The sequence below is a fragment of the Cynocephalus volans genome, chromosome 1 (assembly GCF_027409185.1).
Source record: "Cynocephalus volans isolate mCynVol1 chromosome 1, mCynVol1.pri, whole genome shotgun sequence".
Lineage (NCBI taxonomy): Eukaryota > Metazoa > Chordata > Mammalia > Dermoptera > Cynocephalidae > Cynocephalus > Cynocephalus volans.
The window spans coordinates 152,722,487-152,736,463 of NC_084460.1; the positions used below are offsets into that span (position 1 = coordinate 152,722,487).

Here is a 13,977-nt window from a genome sequence, read left to right on the forward strand (position 1 = left end):
GGACTAAACTCTAAGTAACTTAACCAGAACAAAGCTTAACAATATTTATATAAATATGAGAATATTCAGTAACAAAAAGGTGCAATTTACAATATCTAGAACCCAATTTAAAAACTATTATACATTCAAAGAAGAGGAAAAATTCTAACTACAATGAGGAGATAAATCAATCAATGGAAACTGGCCCAGAAATAACACAGCTGATAGAAACAAGAGACAAAGGCATTAAAAAATATAAGAAAAAAACTCAAAATAGATTCAAAATTTAATCCTAAATGGTAAAATTTATAGGCATAATAGTTGTGCTCTTGGTTGGGTTAAGCAAAAAATTCTTACATACAACACGAAAGTATAATTTCTAAAAGTAAAAATAATAGTAATAAAATAAATAAATTGGACTTCAGGAAGTAGTACAACCATTTTGGAAAATAGTTTGTCAGCTTCTTTAAAAGGCCATATGATCCAGCTATTCTTACTCCTAGGAGTTTACCCAAGAGAAATGAAAGCACGTGGACATAAAAAGACTTATACACAAATGTTCACAGCCTCTTTATTAGAATAGTTCCAAACTGTAAACAACCCAAATGTCTATCACCAGATAAACAAATAAACAAATTATGGTGCCTATACTATGCAATATAATACTACTCAGCAGTAAAAGGAAATAAACTATATAAATATGACAACATGGACGAGTTTTAAAATATTTATGTGGAGAGAAACCAGAAAAAAAAAGAGTATGTACAATATTATTTAATTTATATAAAATTGCAGAAAATGCAAACTAATCTATAATGACATAAAGCAGAACAACAGTTTCCTAGGAATGAGTTGGAGGATGAGAAGACAAGGTCAGAAGAAAGTGATTATAAACAATTCGAATAAACTTTTAGGGATGATGAACATGTTCATTATCTTGATGGTGGTGACGGTTTCACCACTATATACATTTGCCAAAGCTTACCAAGTTGTGCACTTTAAATATATGTATTCTTTTTGGTAAATTATATCTCAATAAACCTGTTTTTTTTTTTTTTAATAAGAGAGGTTCTCCAAGATTTTTGGTTATTAATCTTTGCCCTCATCAACCACTTGTACTACTCACATGGAACAATTGTTGTATCTTTCTGTAGCATGACTTATGTACTTCATAGTGTTGCCTGCAGAGTCTTGAGGTAATGCATTTCACAGCCAAGTTGCAAGCACACACATGTGCACACATGCACACACACACATGCCACATGTAGGTAGTATTAATGCTATTTCCTTTCCTCATTTAATATAGTACCCAGCATGGTCTAGATTTAAATTTCAAGAAAACTTTCAAAGTGGTAAATGTAAGCAAAAGAACACAAAAGTAATAGAGTTTTTGGTGTATACTGTAAGTTTAAATAATAATACTTTGAATTAATTCTTATCATACATGATGCAGGGCTTTTAAACTTGAGGTACACAAATATCTCCTTATTGTCTTTTACATTTAGCTTCAGAGAATTCACAATCTCTGGTTTACATGTTAATATTTTACTAACTCAAATTAAGGTTTTGTACGACTGATGTTAAATGAGTCATTAGATCAAAACTAGTTTTGCCATGCCAAATAGAGTATATAAATTAAATACATAATTTAACATTTCTCAAAGTAGATTCCACATAGTTCAATGCAAAACAAACAAAAAAAGAAACAAATAAATAATAAATAAAAAAGAATTTGTGGCCAGAGAATATTGCAAAGACATTGCGAAGCAATATCTTAATTGCTAAGATAAGTTAAAGAAATTTTTATCATAACTCTCAGAAATGTTAAAACACCAAAGTACATTTTGATTCCATTTGAGAGAATCTTCCTCTAAGAACAGACTTAAAAGGTACATAGAATGTTAAGAATCATTTCTAAACTTAGTAGTTTAGGGACTCCCTCCTTTCTTTCCTGAATACCCATTAATACTGTGCTTACTAGTCTTTAATCCTATGGATTCTGAAACTTTATTGAGGATAGGATCACAGGAGGTACTTGAGAAATATTAGGATTTTTAGGCCAACACCCAGGAATTCTGATTTAGTAAGTCTGCTTTGAGACAAGAAATCTGCATTTTTTAAACTACCACTTGAGGTGATTATAATTCAAGTGGTCTAATGGTGGGTCACATTTTCAGAAACACATCATTTAGAAATTCACTCTCATCTTTCCAACTGCTGACAAATTATATTTACTAAGTAGCTTACAGTAAAACTATGCTATATTTAGCCAACTTGAAAATTAGCTGTGGCACCGTCTTTGATTTACATTAAAGTAATGACAAAAACCTGTTCACACAGGGAAACATAGCTAAAGTCAACTCAAGCTCGATGGCCAAACATTTTTAAATGCACAATATGCAATAACTAAATAACACTTGTAGAATAACAGCAATGCTATTAGGTACTGGCAAACTTCAATAACTCACCACAGTGTTAGGCTTCGTTGGATATGCAGGTTATTACATAACATAATTCTCAGAAAGGACATGCTGAGAGTAGTTCTGTTCAAAGTATGCTGCACACATGAAGAGCAATGACTATTTTAAAGAATAAAACTTATAATTTCCCTTGTTTATGGTATGACAGATCATAAGATCAAAATCTCTTTCCGAATCATAATTATGAAAGACTACTGAGCATAATCTTTGTGATCTATATGATTACTTCAACCTCAATATTTTAAAGAAAAAACACATTGTCATTTTGTGAATAAACTAATTTTTCCTAATCCCCTTTTTATATCTAATGAGCGAACATTCATTATCTGTCACTCAGGCACCCATATTGTATAGTTCTTGACCCTTGTTTTTGTTTCATCTCTTGGGATCATTCACCAAGTTCACCTGAAATTTATCTTCTCTTTTCAATCCATCCCTTTGTAAAAAATTTCATTGTCATCCTTTAGTTTAGGACCTTTTTAGCTCATGCTTGAAATGACTCTTAACTACTCTTTCACCCTTCAGACTTCTCCCTAAACCAAGCGCTGGGTCTTAGAATAAGAACATTCAAGCCCAGTCTTTGTCAGATGCGTGACCATGAGAAATCATTCTGCTTCTCTAGATCTCAGTTTCTTGTTATTGCTGTGTAACAAATTACCACAAGCTTAGTGGCTTAAAGCAACATTTATTATCTCATAGTTTCTGTGGGTTAGGAATCAGGTAGGATGTATCCTGGTCCTCTGCTCAGAGTCACTGGGCTAAATCAAGGTGTTGTCCGGGGCTCCAGTTCCCATTTGAGTTTTAGGATCCTCTTCAAGCTCATTGGTTGTTAGCAAATTTATTTCCTTGAGGCTATTTGTCTGAGTTCAGCATTTCCTCACTAGCTATCACCCAGGGGCTACTTTCAGCTCCTGGAGGTCACCCACAGTTCTTTGCCACATGGCCCCCATAAACAGTTCACAACACAGCCGTTTGGTTTCTCCCAGGAAGATAATGTCTCTCTGACTCTATCCTTTTTTAAAGACTTCACCACTTTATGTCAGGCTCAGCCTTGATAATGTCCCTTTGATGAACTTAAAAGGGACACATAGTTATATCTGCAAAACTCCTTTTGTAATACAAGGTAACATAATCAAGGCAGCAATACCACATCATATTCACAATTCCTTCCTGCACTCAAGGGTAAATGTTTATACAAGGGTATGGTCATTGAGGGTTATTGCCTAACATATAAATGTAAAAGCTAATTAGCTGGGAAAGAAAATCTCAAGATTTTATAATACTAAATCCCAAAACTTTAAATTGCTAAACTTATACATGGAATGAAAAGTTTAAAGTAAGCGTGAGCTCTTGGGGAGCTGACAGATTTAGAAAGGCCATGCACATCGTTTCTCACACTAAATGGGAGATATTCAGACTTTCTCCCTACGTAGAAGATTAAGGCTGCAGTAAAACCACCTGTGGTTTTGGATGCAGAGCAGCCCAGAGGCGCCAAAGAGATTTTGAGTCAGAGTAACTGAGGGAAAAAACCTCAGAATGAGATAAAACTGTGATTGCTTCATTTTACTGTTTAAAGCTCATAGAAAAGAACAAGTCTCACCATTGCCTATTCCAAACACCTTAATATGGAATAAAAAATCTTCTATGATGTATCTGAACCCTGCCTTCTTATTTACCTCTCATACCTCTATTACATAAAGTTTCGGAGTTACTTCAAACAATCTCATGCTGTTACTCTGCATAGATATATAAAGTTCCTTTCTTCAGAATAGCCTACCACCTACTTTTATCCCCAACCCATATGATGAATTAACTCCTTGTGTAAGACCCATTTATTCAATAAACAGATATTTACTGAGTGCCTGCATTCATCAATGAACTACTGAACCTTCACCTCTCTCACAAAGTAGGACTGATCTCTGCTTCTGTTGCACTAAAACTGTAACCATTAGATAGATAGATAGATAGATAGATAGATAGATAGATAGATAGATAGATAGATAGATATAGATATAGATATATAATGATATATCTGTGCCTGTTAGACCTTGTGTTTATTTGTCCATTCCCCAATTGTGAATGCCTTAAAGGAATATTTTCGTTTTATTTGTTCATATGTCTAGGACTAATTCAGGGATTGGTACTCATCAATCACTGCTGAAAAGAGTAATAATAATGATGATAATAATATCTAAAATGTATTCAGTGATTTCTTATACTCTGAAAACACCTTATACATGTTCGTTCATACAGAATCCTTGCAACAGCACTTTGAGGCAAGCATTTTATGCTCATTTAGCAGATGAGAAAAATAAAGCTAAGAGACAGAGGCAGGACTTATATACAGATTACTGATACTCCTCATTTCATGTTTTCTATACCAATATCATCTCCAAACAGGTGCATAACCATTGCTCACACATTTAATACCTTGCTAAAAATGCTTATTCTCAAGCTCTACCCTGGATCTACTCAACCAGGAAATCTGGGTCAGGGCCCTGTGATCTGGGATTCAACAAGCCCTGTATGTGATGATGATGCCTGCTTAACTTTGAGAACCACTGCTCTATAATCTAGTATGGAAATATCCTGGACACAAAAATGTGATCAGCTAGTACTTTCAAGCAAATTTCATGTAGAAACTTAGAAATAAAATTCATATATTATAAGATAGTGATAGAGAAAAGATAAAGATTTGTATATGCATTCCTCTTTGTAGGAAAATACTCTTTATTACTTGTTTTATAACCCCAAAGAAATCTTGCACATCTCAGGTCAAGGTTCTTAGTTTCTTCAAGTGGATCTTCGCTCATGCACTATAGGAGATTGTGAAACTGTGAGGCACTTTAACAATCTTGTACTGAATTGAATCTAATAGGATTTGATTAGTCTATCTTTTCCCATTGCTTTACACTAGGGATTGTCTTTTTAAAAAGTGTCAAGTGATATTATAGTAAAAATAGTTAAATGGTAATAGGAAGTCAAATTGTCATCTCTAAAATGATAAGACTGTGCAGGATAAAAATGGAGCACTTCTTTCAGTGAGGAGTGTTTGCTAAAAGGACTATACAGTGAAATTTCACTTAGCATATCCAAAAGACAGCAACCACAATGAATGTTCATGCTGTATAGACTACTGTGCTCATGTTATTTACATGCACACTTATAAAAATAAAGTTTAAACCACTCAGAAATTCACCACCTGGTTGGAAAGACAAACTATGTAAACATGCAAAAGATTTATAAACAAAGAAAAAGCTATATAAATGAATGCAAATGTAGGGATAGTAAATGCTCCATAAATAGCCATGCATTGGAGAACATAGCAAAACGGAAGCTTCACAATTTATCAATACAGTACAGAAACATATACTGATTCTGCTTATGATTTTTGTCTTCATTTTTATTCTAGTCTTGATTCAGATAATTTTAAAATATAATGTTTGTATGATCAGACTTTTTGTTTTTACATATGAACAAAAATTTGTCCTGTCCCCCCACCGCCAACAAATGATCAAATCTGTTTGAAATTCAAAGAAAAGGCCAATATCAAAAATCAATTCTTTGATAAAACTTTGAGTACATTATGGGTTTCTCATGAGGCTACAATGTTAAAAACAATCAATCAATATTAATGAAGCACTTAATATATTAGAGTCTATAACCTCCCTGAGGATACAAGGGAGACAAACCCTTGGAACACAAATAAAATGCTAAAAAATTGGAAGAACTAACTAACCAACTAACTAATTAACTAAGTATGTCAGGATTAAGGAAGGGATACATGTAAATAATAAAATAGCGATTCATTAAGGGAGCTTATTTAAGAAGTGCATTCTAGTATAAAACAAGACTGTTACACAACAGATTTGGAACTAACTAAAATGTCCATCAATGGATGGTTGAATAAAGAAAATGTGGGTATATATACACAATGGAATACTACTCAGCCATATAAAAGAATAAAATTCTGCCATTTGCAGCAGCATGGATGAGCTTGGAGAAAATTATGTTAAGTGAAATAGGCCAGGCACAGAAAGATAAATAACACATGTTCTCACTCATATATGGAAGCTGAAAAAGTTGATCTCATAGAAGTACAGAGTAGAATAGTGGTTACTAGAGACTAGAAAGGGGATGGGGGAGAAGAGGATGGGGAGAGGGTGGTCAGTATACACAAAACTGTAGAGAGATAGGAAGAATAGGATTTAATGCTCTATAGCAGTATAGAAAGACTACGGTCGACAACAAATAACTTCAAGAAGCTAGTTGAGAGGATGTTGAGTGTTCCCAACACAAGAGGTGACAAATGTTTGAGGTAGTGGATATGCCAGATACTGAGATATGATCATTGCACACTGTATAAATGTACCCAAATATCATATTGTACTCCATAAGTTTATATGACTATCATGGGTCAATTAAGAAAAAATAAATTAAAAAATACTTTAGAGAAAGAAGTAGATTAGAGGTTACCAGGAATGGGGGGATTGAGGGGCAGGAATAACGAGAAGTTATTGCTTAATGGGCACAGAGTCTATATTTAGGATGACGAAAAAGTTTTAGAAATGGATAGAGATAGTAGTTGCACAGCATTGTGAAAGTAATTAATTCCATGCAATCATATGTTTTAAAATGTTTGAAATGGAAATTCTTATGTTAGATATGTTTTACGACAGTTAAAATAAATGGTGGGGGGAAAGGACATATTTGATGTATAAGAATTCACTGTCTGGAGATTCTTATAGTCTACAGACGTGGACTTTAAACTTATCCTGCGGTTCAGGGCTTTCCATCAGAAGTGCTTAAGCTGAAAAGTAGCTGGATCAGATTCTTGCGGCAGTAAGATAATTCTGGAAGCAGTGTGGAAAGCCCATTTAGGAAATATCTAACCGAGTCCAGAAATGCTAAACAAACGTATCCTAGAGGTAGAATTAGAATGGATGTTACTGAGTAGGGGCAGAATACAAGAATCAGGTTCTACAGTAATCTGAAAGTTTAATTTAGCATAGCATTTGTCTTGAGGCTTGTATTTCTCAAAACTTGGACCAAGAACACATATTTATTAGAGGTTCTAAGACAGAGGTAGTTATTAGGCTTAAATTATAGATAAAGCCCTGTTTGGGGGAAAAAATATATATAGAAAGAGAAAGTAATTAAGATAGAAAATAGATAAAATAATTGTATAGATTATAATCCAATAATTTCTCAGTAATATAGACAATCCTTTTTGCTGGGCCTGCATGCCCATTACTAAGAATTAAAAAATTAATCTGATATAAAATATTAGAATTACAAGGTAAAATAATCAGAATGGTTTTCATAAGCCTGTCTCATAGAAGATTATGCTGAGAATTATACATATTACTATGTCATAGGAAACAAGTTTTAACAATAGTAAATAGTTCTTACTCTTGAATAATTTATATGTGACATCTGGTCCAAGATATCTGCATATGGGTAAAAAGAAACAACCCCCCCCCCAAAACTACTAATCATATGAGCCATCTCCCCTATAAACTTATTTCCTCCCTAAAAGAATTAGTGTGTTTAAATTTAGGTATATGAAGTGTTTAAATTATTATGCATGTTTACTAATACAAGTACTTTTTTTTTTTTTTTTTTTGCTTTTTGTGAAAATTATGAGGAATGAGAATTACTGATGTTTAGCCGGTTTTATTCTCAGAATTTTGTAATTCCAGAAACCAGTAAGTTGAAGAAATAATCCATTCAGTTTCTCTGCCTATATCTAATATAAATACTATATGAGTTCTGAAATAATATCTAAAATGTACTTAGTGCTTACTATTGTGAAGCATGAATCTATGTGTTTTTGTACGTATTAACTCATTTATTCTCTCCATCTTTCCTGAGGAATATATTTATAGCTGTTTTACAAAGGGGAAAAATGAAGCACATGGAGATTTTATTAATACATTACTAGATCTTATAAAATTTCCTAACTTTAATGAGTAAATCTGGTTCAAATTACACTTAATCAGAAAGATACTGTGGCTTGAAGGAAAAAAATGTGAAATGCCCTTATTTCAACTTGTCGTGCTGGTTTTAGCATATTAATTTTGATTTGGGGACTTTTCCCATTCCTTACCTTTAATCTCTTTGTCATTTTTGAACCATCTTATATCAGCTGCAGGTTTACTACCAGATGTTTTACAAGTCAGCTGCATCAAGTCTCCTTCCATAACTGGTGATGAAAATCCACTAATTTGAGGCTTCTCAGGAACACCTGAAATTTAAGCAAATGAATAAAGTGAGAACATCTCAAGGATTGATTAGTTCTTATGACTATTATTTTCACACATGAAGCTAAACTGGGTAATTAACTGACAATAACATCAACCAAAAATAATAAACTGCTATATAATAATATAAACTGTTTCAGATATACATGTGTGTCTATACATATGTGTAATATGTACGTGTGGATATATGTATATGTGTATTATCCAGAAAGCATATAGATATAAAAAATCCAGGAAGCATTTAAATATGTAAAATAAAATATAGTTCAAAGCAGCTTTTTGAATTAAATTTTAAAATTTTACCTGCAAAAATACTCTTCACAAATCTTAAAAACAACCATTCAGTATATCTTAAAATTTATCAGTATAGGGATTTAAGAAGATAGATTGCATTGGGGGAAAAAAATATATATAGAAAGAGAAAGTAATTAAGATAGAAAATAGATAAAATAATTGTATAGATTATAATCCAATAATTTCTCAGTAATATAGACAATCCTTTTTGCTGGGCCTGCATGCCCATTACTAAGAATTAAAAAATTAATCTGATATAAAATCCACATAACGCATTTCTTTACTCCCTAGCAAATTATAATATAACTAAAACAGTACCTTTTTCCCTGATTTCATAATTCTCAAAGCTTAAAAAGAATATTATCTTCTGTGTACTTTGTTCAAGAAAACGGATTTTAGAATAAGAGATTCATCAATAATTGTAACTATACTGACTTTTCTGATTCTTCTAGAATATGTCTCCAATGTCAATTATACAGGAAACAGAATTGTAGCTTTGTGAAGCATGATATGTATTATTTTAAATGCTAATCAGTACTACTTTTTGTAGTCCAAATCATCCAATGAATAAGTATATAGCTAATATGTACAGATAGTACATGGGTGATTTAAATAGTAGAATATTACATAACTCCTGGGAAATAATATTCACTTATCCTGGTAAATGTTTATTAAAATTTCTTCTAAAATTATTCAATAGTAAAGCAGACTGGAATCTTCCTTATTGTACTATTTAATTCAGTTTGAGAAAAATAAAGTGTTAGAATGTTGTAAAACACTAATATGAGAAATACAAATTAAAACAACAAGAACAGCTAAGATAAATAAGAGATTAACATACTTCTATGAACTGGCTCATTGTCCTGTTTATTTTTTTGTCTTCACCTTCATCTTACCTTTTTTCTTACTTTTTAAAATCTGTGTCACACCACCTTTTAATAAACTGAATTCAGCAGTCATCTATTATCTGGGTCTCAAGGTGGCTCTCTACAGAACAATACATTAGCCTTAGGCAGTTGTTATCCTGAAATACTCCATTTTAGTGGGTATATTTTGTCCGTAATGGCAAACTTGTAAGATTTTTATGAAATAGTCCCAGTGGGACTTGTGAAAAACCATATTTCATATCCTATGCACAAAACCAATTCACTAGCTGGATTAACTTTAATATTCCCACCCAAAAGAACAGCGTGTGCTAGCCCTGTTAAATGCAACATTGTGCCTTTATCTATCTAAAAAACGAAGGCAAGCTAGGGAAAAAAAAAAAAAAAATCAATCTTTAAATTCCCTGATTCCTCGAACTTGTTCAGTACACAGGTGTGTTTCAGTGAACTGCAGCAATTTCAGCTGATTGGGGCACTGACGTCTGTGGAATCGCAGAGAGCTCTGAGCAGCAACTTTATTTCCTCAGAATCTCTATGAATGTATTGCTTTTTGGTGTCACTTTAACCTTTGGGAAAAGGGCCCAATATTTAGAGAATAAAAGCACAAAGAAGCTACAAGCTGCATGCACAAGTGACATTATGTACTTCATTTAGGAATCTCGAAAATATAAATTTAAGAAGAGACCACACATGAAAATGTCAGGGTCATTTAAATGCACTAAAATACACAAAGGGGTCATATTTGAAAGCCACAAGTTATTAGGAAAGGCCCCCATGAGGTGACTTGTGATAAAATGAAGAAGCCCACTTTAGGGCACAAGTTGAACTCATTATGCTCATTATTCTGTCACTTTTTAAAAGGATTAGATCATACACATTATATAGATGATTTAGTTCAAAGAAATTTAATTGGGAATCAAGAGAGCTGGAGTCTATTTCTGGCTAAGAAACAAAATGGCCGTGTGCCTTCTGGCAGTCACATAAATCTTTGTACCTCCCTCTGTCCATTTCTAAAATGTGGAAGGTGACTAAATGATTTTTAAATGCCTTTTGTTATAATGCAGCAGGGAAGGGATTAAACCATATGTCTTAATATAATGTTCAAAATATATCTTTTTACTGAATCAAGTTGCTGTAGCAGTACGCATTTCTGGTTTTGTGATTATATGTTGCCAGTCCCTTGTACTTACCCAGAACAGTGAGATAGGCCTTGGAAGTTTTGACAGGCATTGTAAATAAAGAACAGGTATACTGTCCTTCATCCGAGAGAGACACATCACTGACACTGATACTCAGTTCATGCCAGGAAGCGCGAACCAGCTCGATCCTATTGTCCCTTAAAGCTGGAAAGAGAAGATATTGAAAATGTGAATAACATTAGAAACAGTCAGTACTGTTAGATGACACATTTTTAACACAATAGAAGTACAATAAACATTTTCTTTGACTGTACATCTAAATCTTATTTCCTGAAACAGTTTAAAGGAAGTTAAAATATTGAAATGTTTTATCAGATTTTTAAAAATCAAAGTAGAATTAGGTGCTCCTCAATGTCCTCAGAAATAACTTTTTAATTAAATGATTGCATCTAGTACAATACTTTGGATGAGGTAGATGTTGATGGTGATAAAAATGGCTTTCCTCTACAAAGTTTTTCATGGAATGCCAGTGCCAAGAAAAACTGTAAACAGAATGGGTTCACTTCTACACACAGATAAATCTAAGAAACTATGATTGTTGCAGGCCTTCATTTAAACCTGAGCTGATATTCAGCTGAAAAGCACCTGTAAGCTACCTGACGTTTAAATTTGTCCTGATTGGCCGTGCCTCTGCTGTTACTGTATGTTAATATGTTCTTTGGTTCAAATTACTTTTCCTATCACAGAACACTTGTTTCCACAGAAGCCCTCTTTGCATCTTGGTGAATTATGCTCTCCTTGACTCATTTTAGGAAAAAATCATTAAAAAGTTTAACTATCATTGTCATTATGTGCTCCACTAAGTACAGCTATAAAATTTGGAACTGAGAAAGAAGCAACTGACGGAGTACTCTGAAAGGTAGAAAGAGGATGGAGGACTGGTTAGGGACACCAGGACCTGACAACATCACCGTGGCTCCCCAACCAACAGTAGAACATGACCCAGGCTTGGCTCTTCCCAGCCGCACCCTAGCAACAGAAAGTGGCCTAAGTGGATTCAGGTTTATTTCTGATTGAATGGTGGTTCCCCCAGCAACATCAGGAGACACTGGGACACCTGCAAGTAGAAGCCTCACTAACAAAAAGCAGCTAGCAAAAGCCATCCCTTTCACTGGTTGGATCTGAGATTCCCCTTTCCTATATAGAGACAGTGGGCAACTGAGTAGCTGAGGCAGTGGGGGATCCCTCTATAAAAAGTGCCCCATCATAGAAGTGATATTCTTCCCATGAGCTATAGAATTCCTTAACCCACAGAACCCCCAGATAGAGGGCCAACTATATATACTATTTTTTTCCTATATGTACAAACCTATGATAAAGTTTAATTTATAAATTAGGCACAGCAAGAGATTAACAACAATAATGAATAATAATAAAAAAAATTATAACAATATATTGTAGCAAAATTTATGTGAATGTGCTCTCTTTCTCTCTCAAATATCAGCCAAGCTGGGGCCTCTGGAGCTCAGGGGAAGAGGAGGAGAGACCTATGGGGTTCATGAAGGCAGAAGAAACCACAATGAGAGAAAGAAAAAACTGCTCTGAGTGTTTCAGGCCACGTGGCTTTAATGCTGGATCTGCAGAGCACATGGAGCAGGAGCCAGCAGAAGCCACAGCTATACCCTTCAGATGGAGTTACTTGGAGGCAGCAGGGGAAAAGAGGGCCTTGGCAGCCCCAAGGACAGCAAGACCACTAATATGCTTCCTGTGGAGCCATGTAGGAGTGAGGAGCCAGAACAGCTGAAAAAGAGGAGCCATTCAGAGGCCAGTGAGTCATCACAAGGGACCAACACAGGGCCCGTCCCATGGGAAGTGTTTGAAGCACAGGCAGTGGGGGAGATGGGCCCACCGGGAGAACACTGGGACACAGCAAGGACAGCCAACCTGCCCCCCAGTCAGTGCAGGACCACTCAGAGGAGACTGATTGGGAATGCAGAATTGCATGGGGTGCAGTTTGATGGAAAAACTCTGGCCCAGATCAGATTTTCTATACAACCCAGATCCACTGGGTCTCTGGAGAGCTAGAAGTACCTATAAGGTCAACCTCAAGCTGCACAAAAAGCCTTCCCTAGGGAAACAGCAGCAAAGCAGCAATTTAGCTAAACCACACAGCTCAAGTACTAGTTCCCACAGGAAGTTCCCCCATTTTGAAGTAAGCAACGGACAAAAATTTAGTTCAGGTCTAGGCACACCACCAGTGCCTTGGGGCCTGCCTGGGAACCAGAGGCTTGGAACCGGGGACTGGAACCCCCTCCCACAATCAGGGACACTGTGCCAGCACCTTGGGGCCTGCCTGGGGATCTAAGGCATTGAGAAGGTGACCAAACCCCATTCCCATATCCAGGCACACTGCCAGCACCTCAGGGCCCCGCCCTAGGGCCCTGGGCATGGAGCTGGACCCCCTCCCACAACCAGGGACACCACACCAGCACCTCGGGGCCCTCCCAGTGACCCGTGGCATGGAGTCGGGGACCAGACACACCCCACAACCAGGCACAGCACCTGCACCAAGGAACATGCCAAAAACATCACCTCCATGTGGGCAGCCCAATACAGCTACCACAATAATCATGGCTGCTGCAAAAGCAGCTAGACACCACAACCATCACACAGATTGTCTGCCAACCACTGGAGTGCATTCACACAAGGAGAGTCACCAGCAGAGATAAAGAAAAGAAGAGGATGTCTCTCTCCACAAAGCCCATTTCAGAGTGACAGAAGAAGGATCTGCGCTATGATAATATAGGGGGTATGATCACACCTCTCAGTATTGGACAGATCATCTAGGCAACAAATCAACAAAATAACCATTAGTCTTTCAGAAAGAGAGAAGAAATCTAGGGTAATTAGAGGAGGGAGGAGGATGGGAGAGGGGGAT

The 13,977-nt window shown here is 35.5% G+C and overlaps 1 protein-coding gene across 1 annotated transcript in view; it reads right to left on the reverse strand.

Annotated features, from left to right (window-relative positions):
* The window catches only part of CADM2 (cell adhesion molecule 2), a 313,108-nt gene that overhangs the window by 148,248 nt on the left and 150,883 nt on the right, over positions 1 to 13,977 (reverse strand). Inside the window, exons 3-4 of the mRNA XM_063103440.1 lie at positions 11,091 to 11,243; positions 8,569 to 8,706 (exon numbers count right to left, since the gene is read on the reverse strand). Coding sequence (XP_062959510.1) covers positions 8,569 to 8,706; positions 11,091 to 11,243 — 291 coding nt within the window. The remainder of the gene's footprint in view (positions 1 to 8,568; positions 8,707 to 11,090; positions 11,244 to 13,977) is intronic.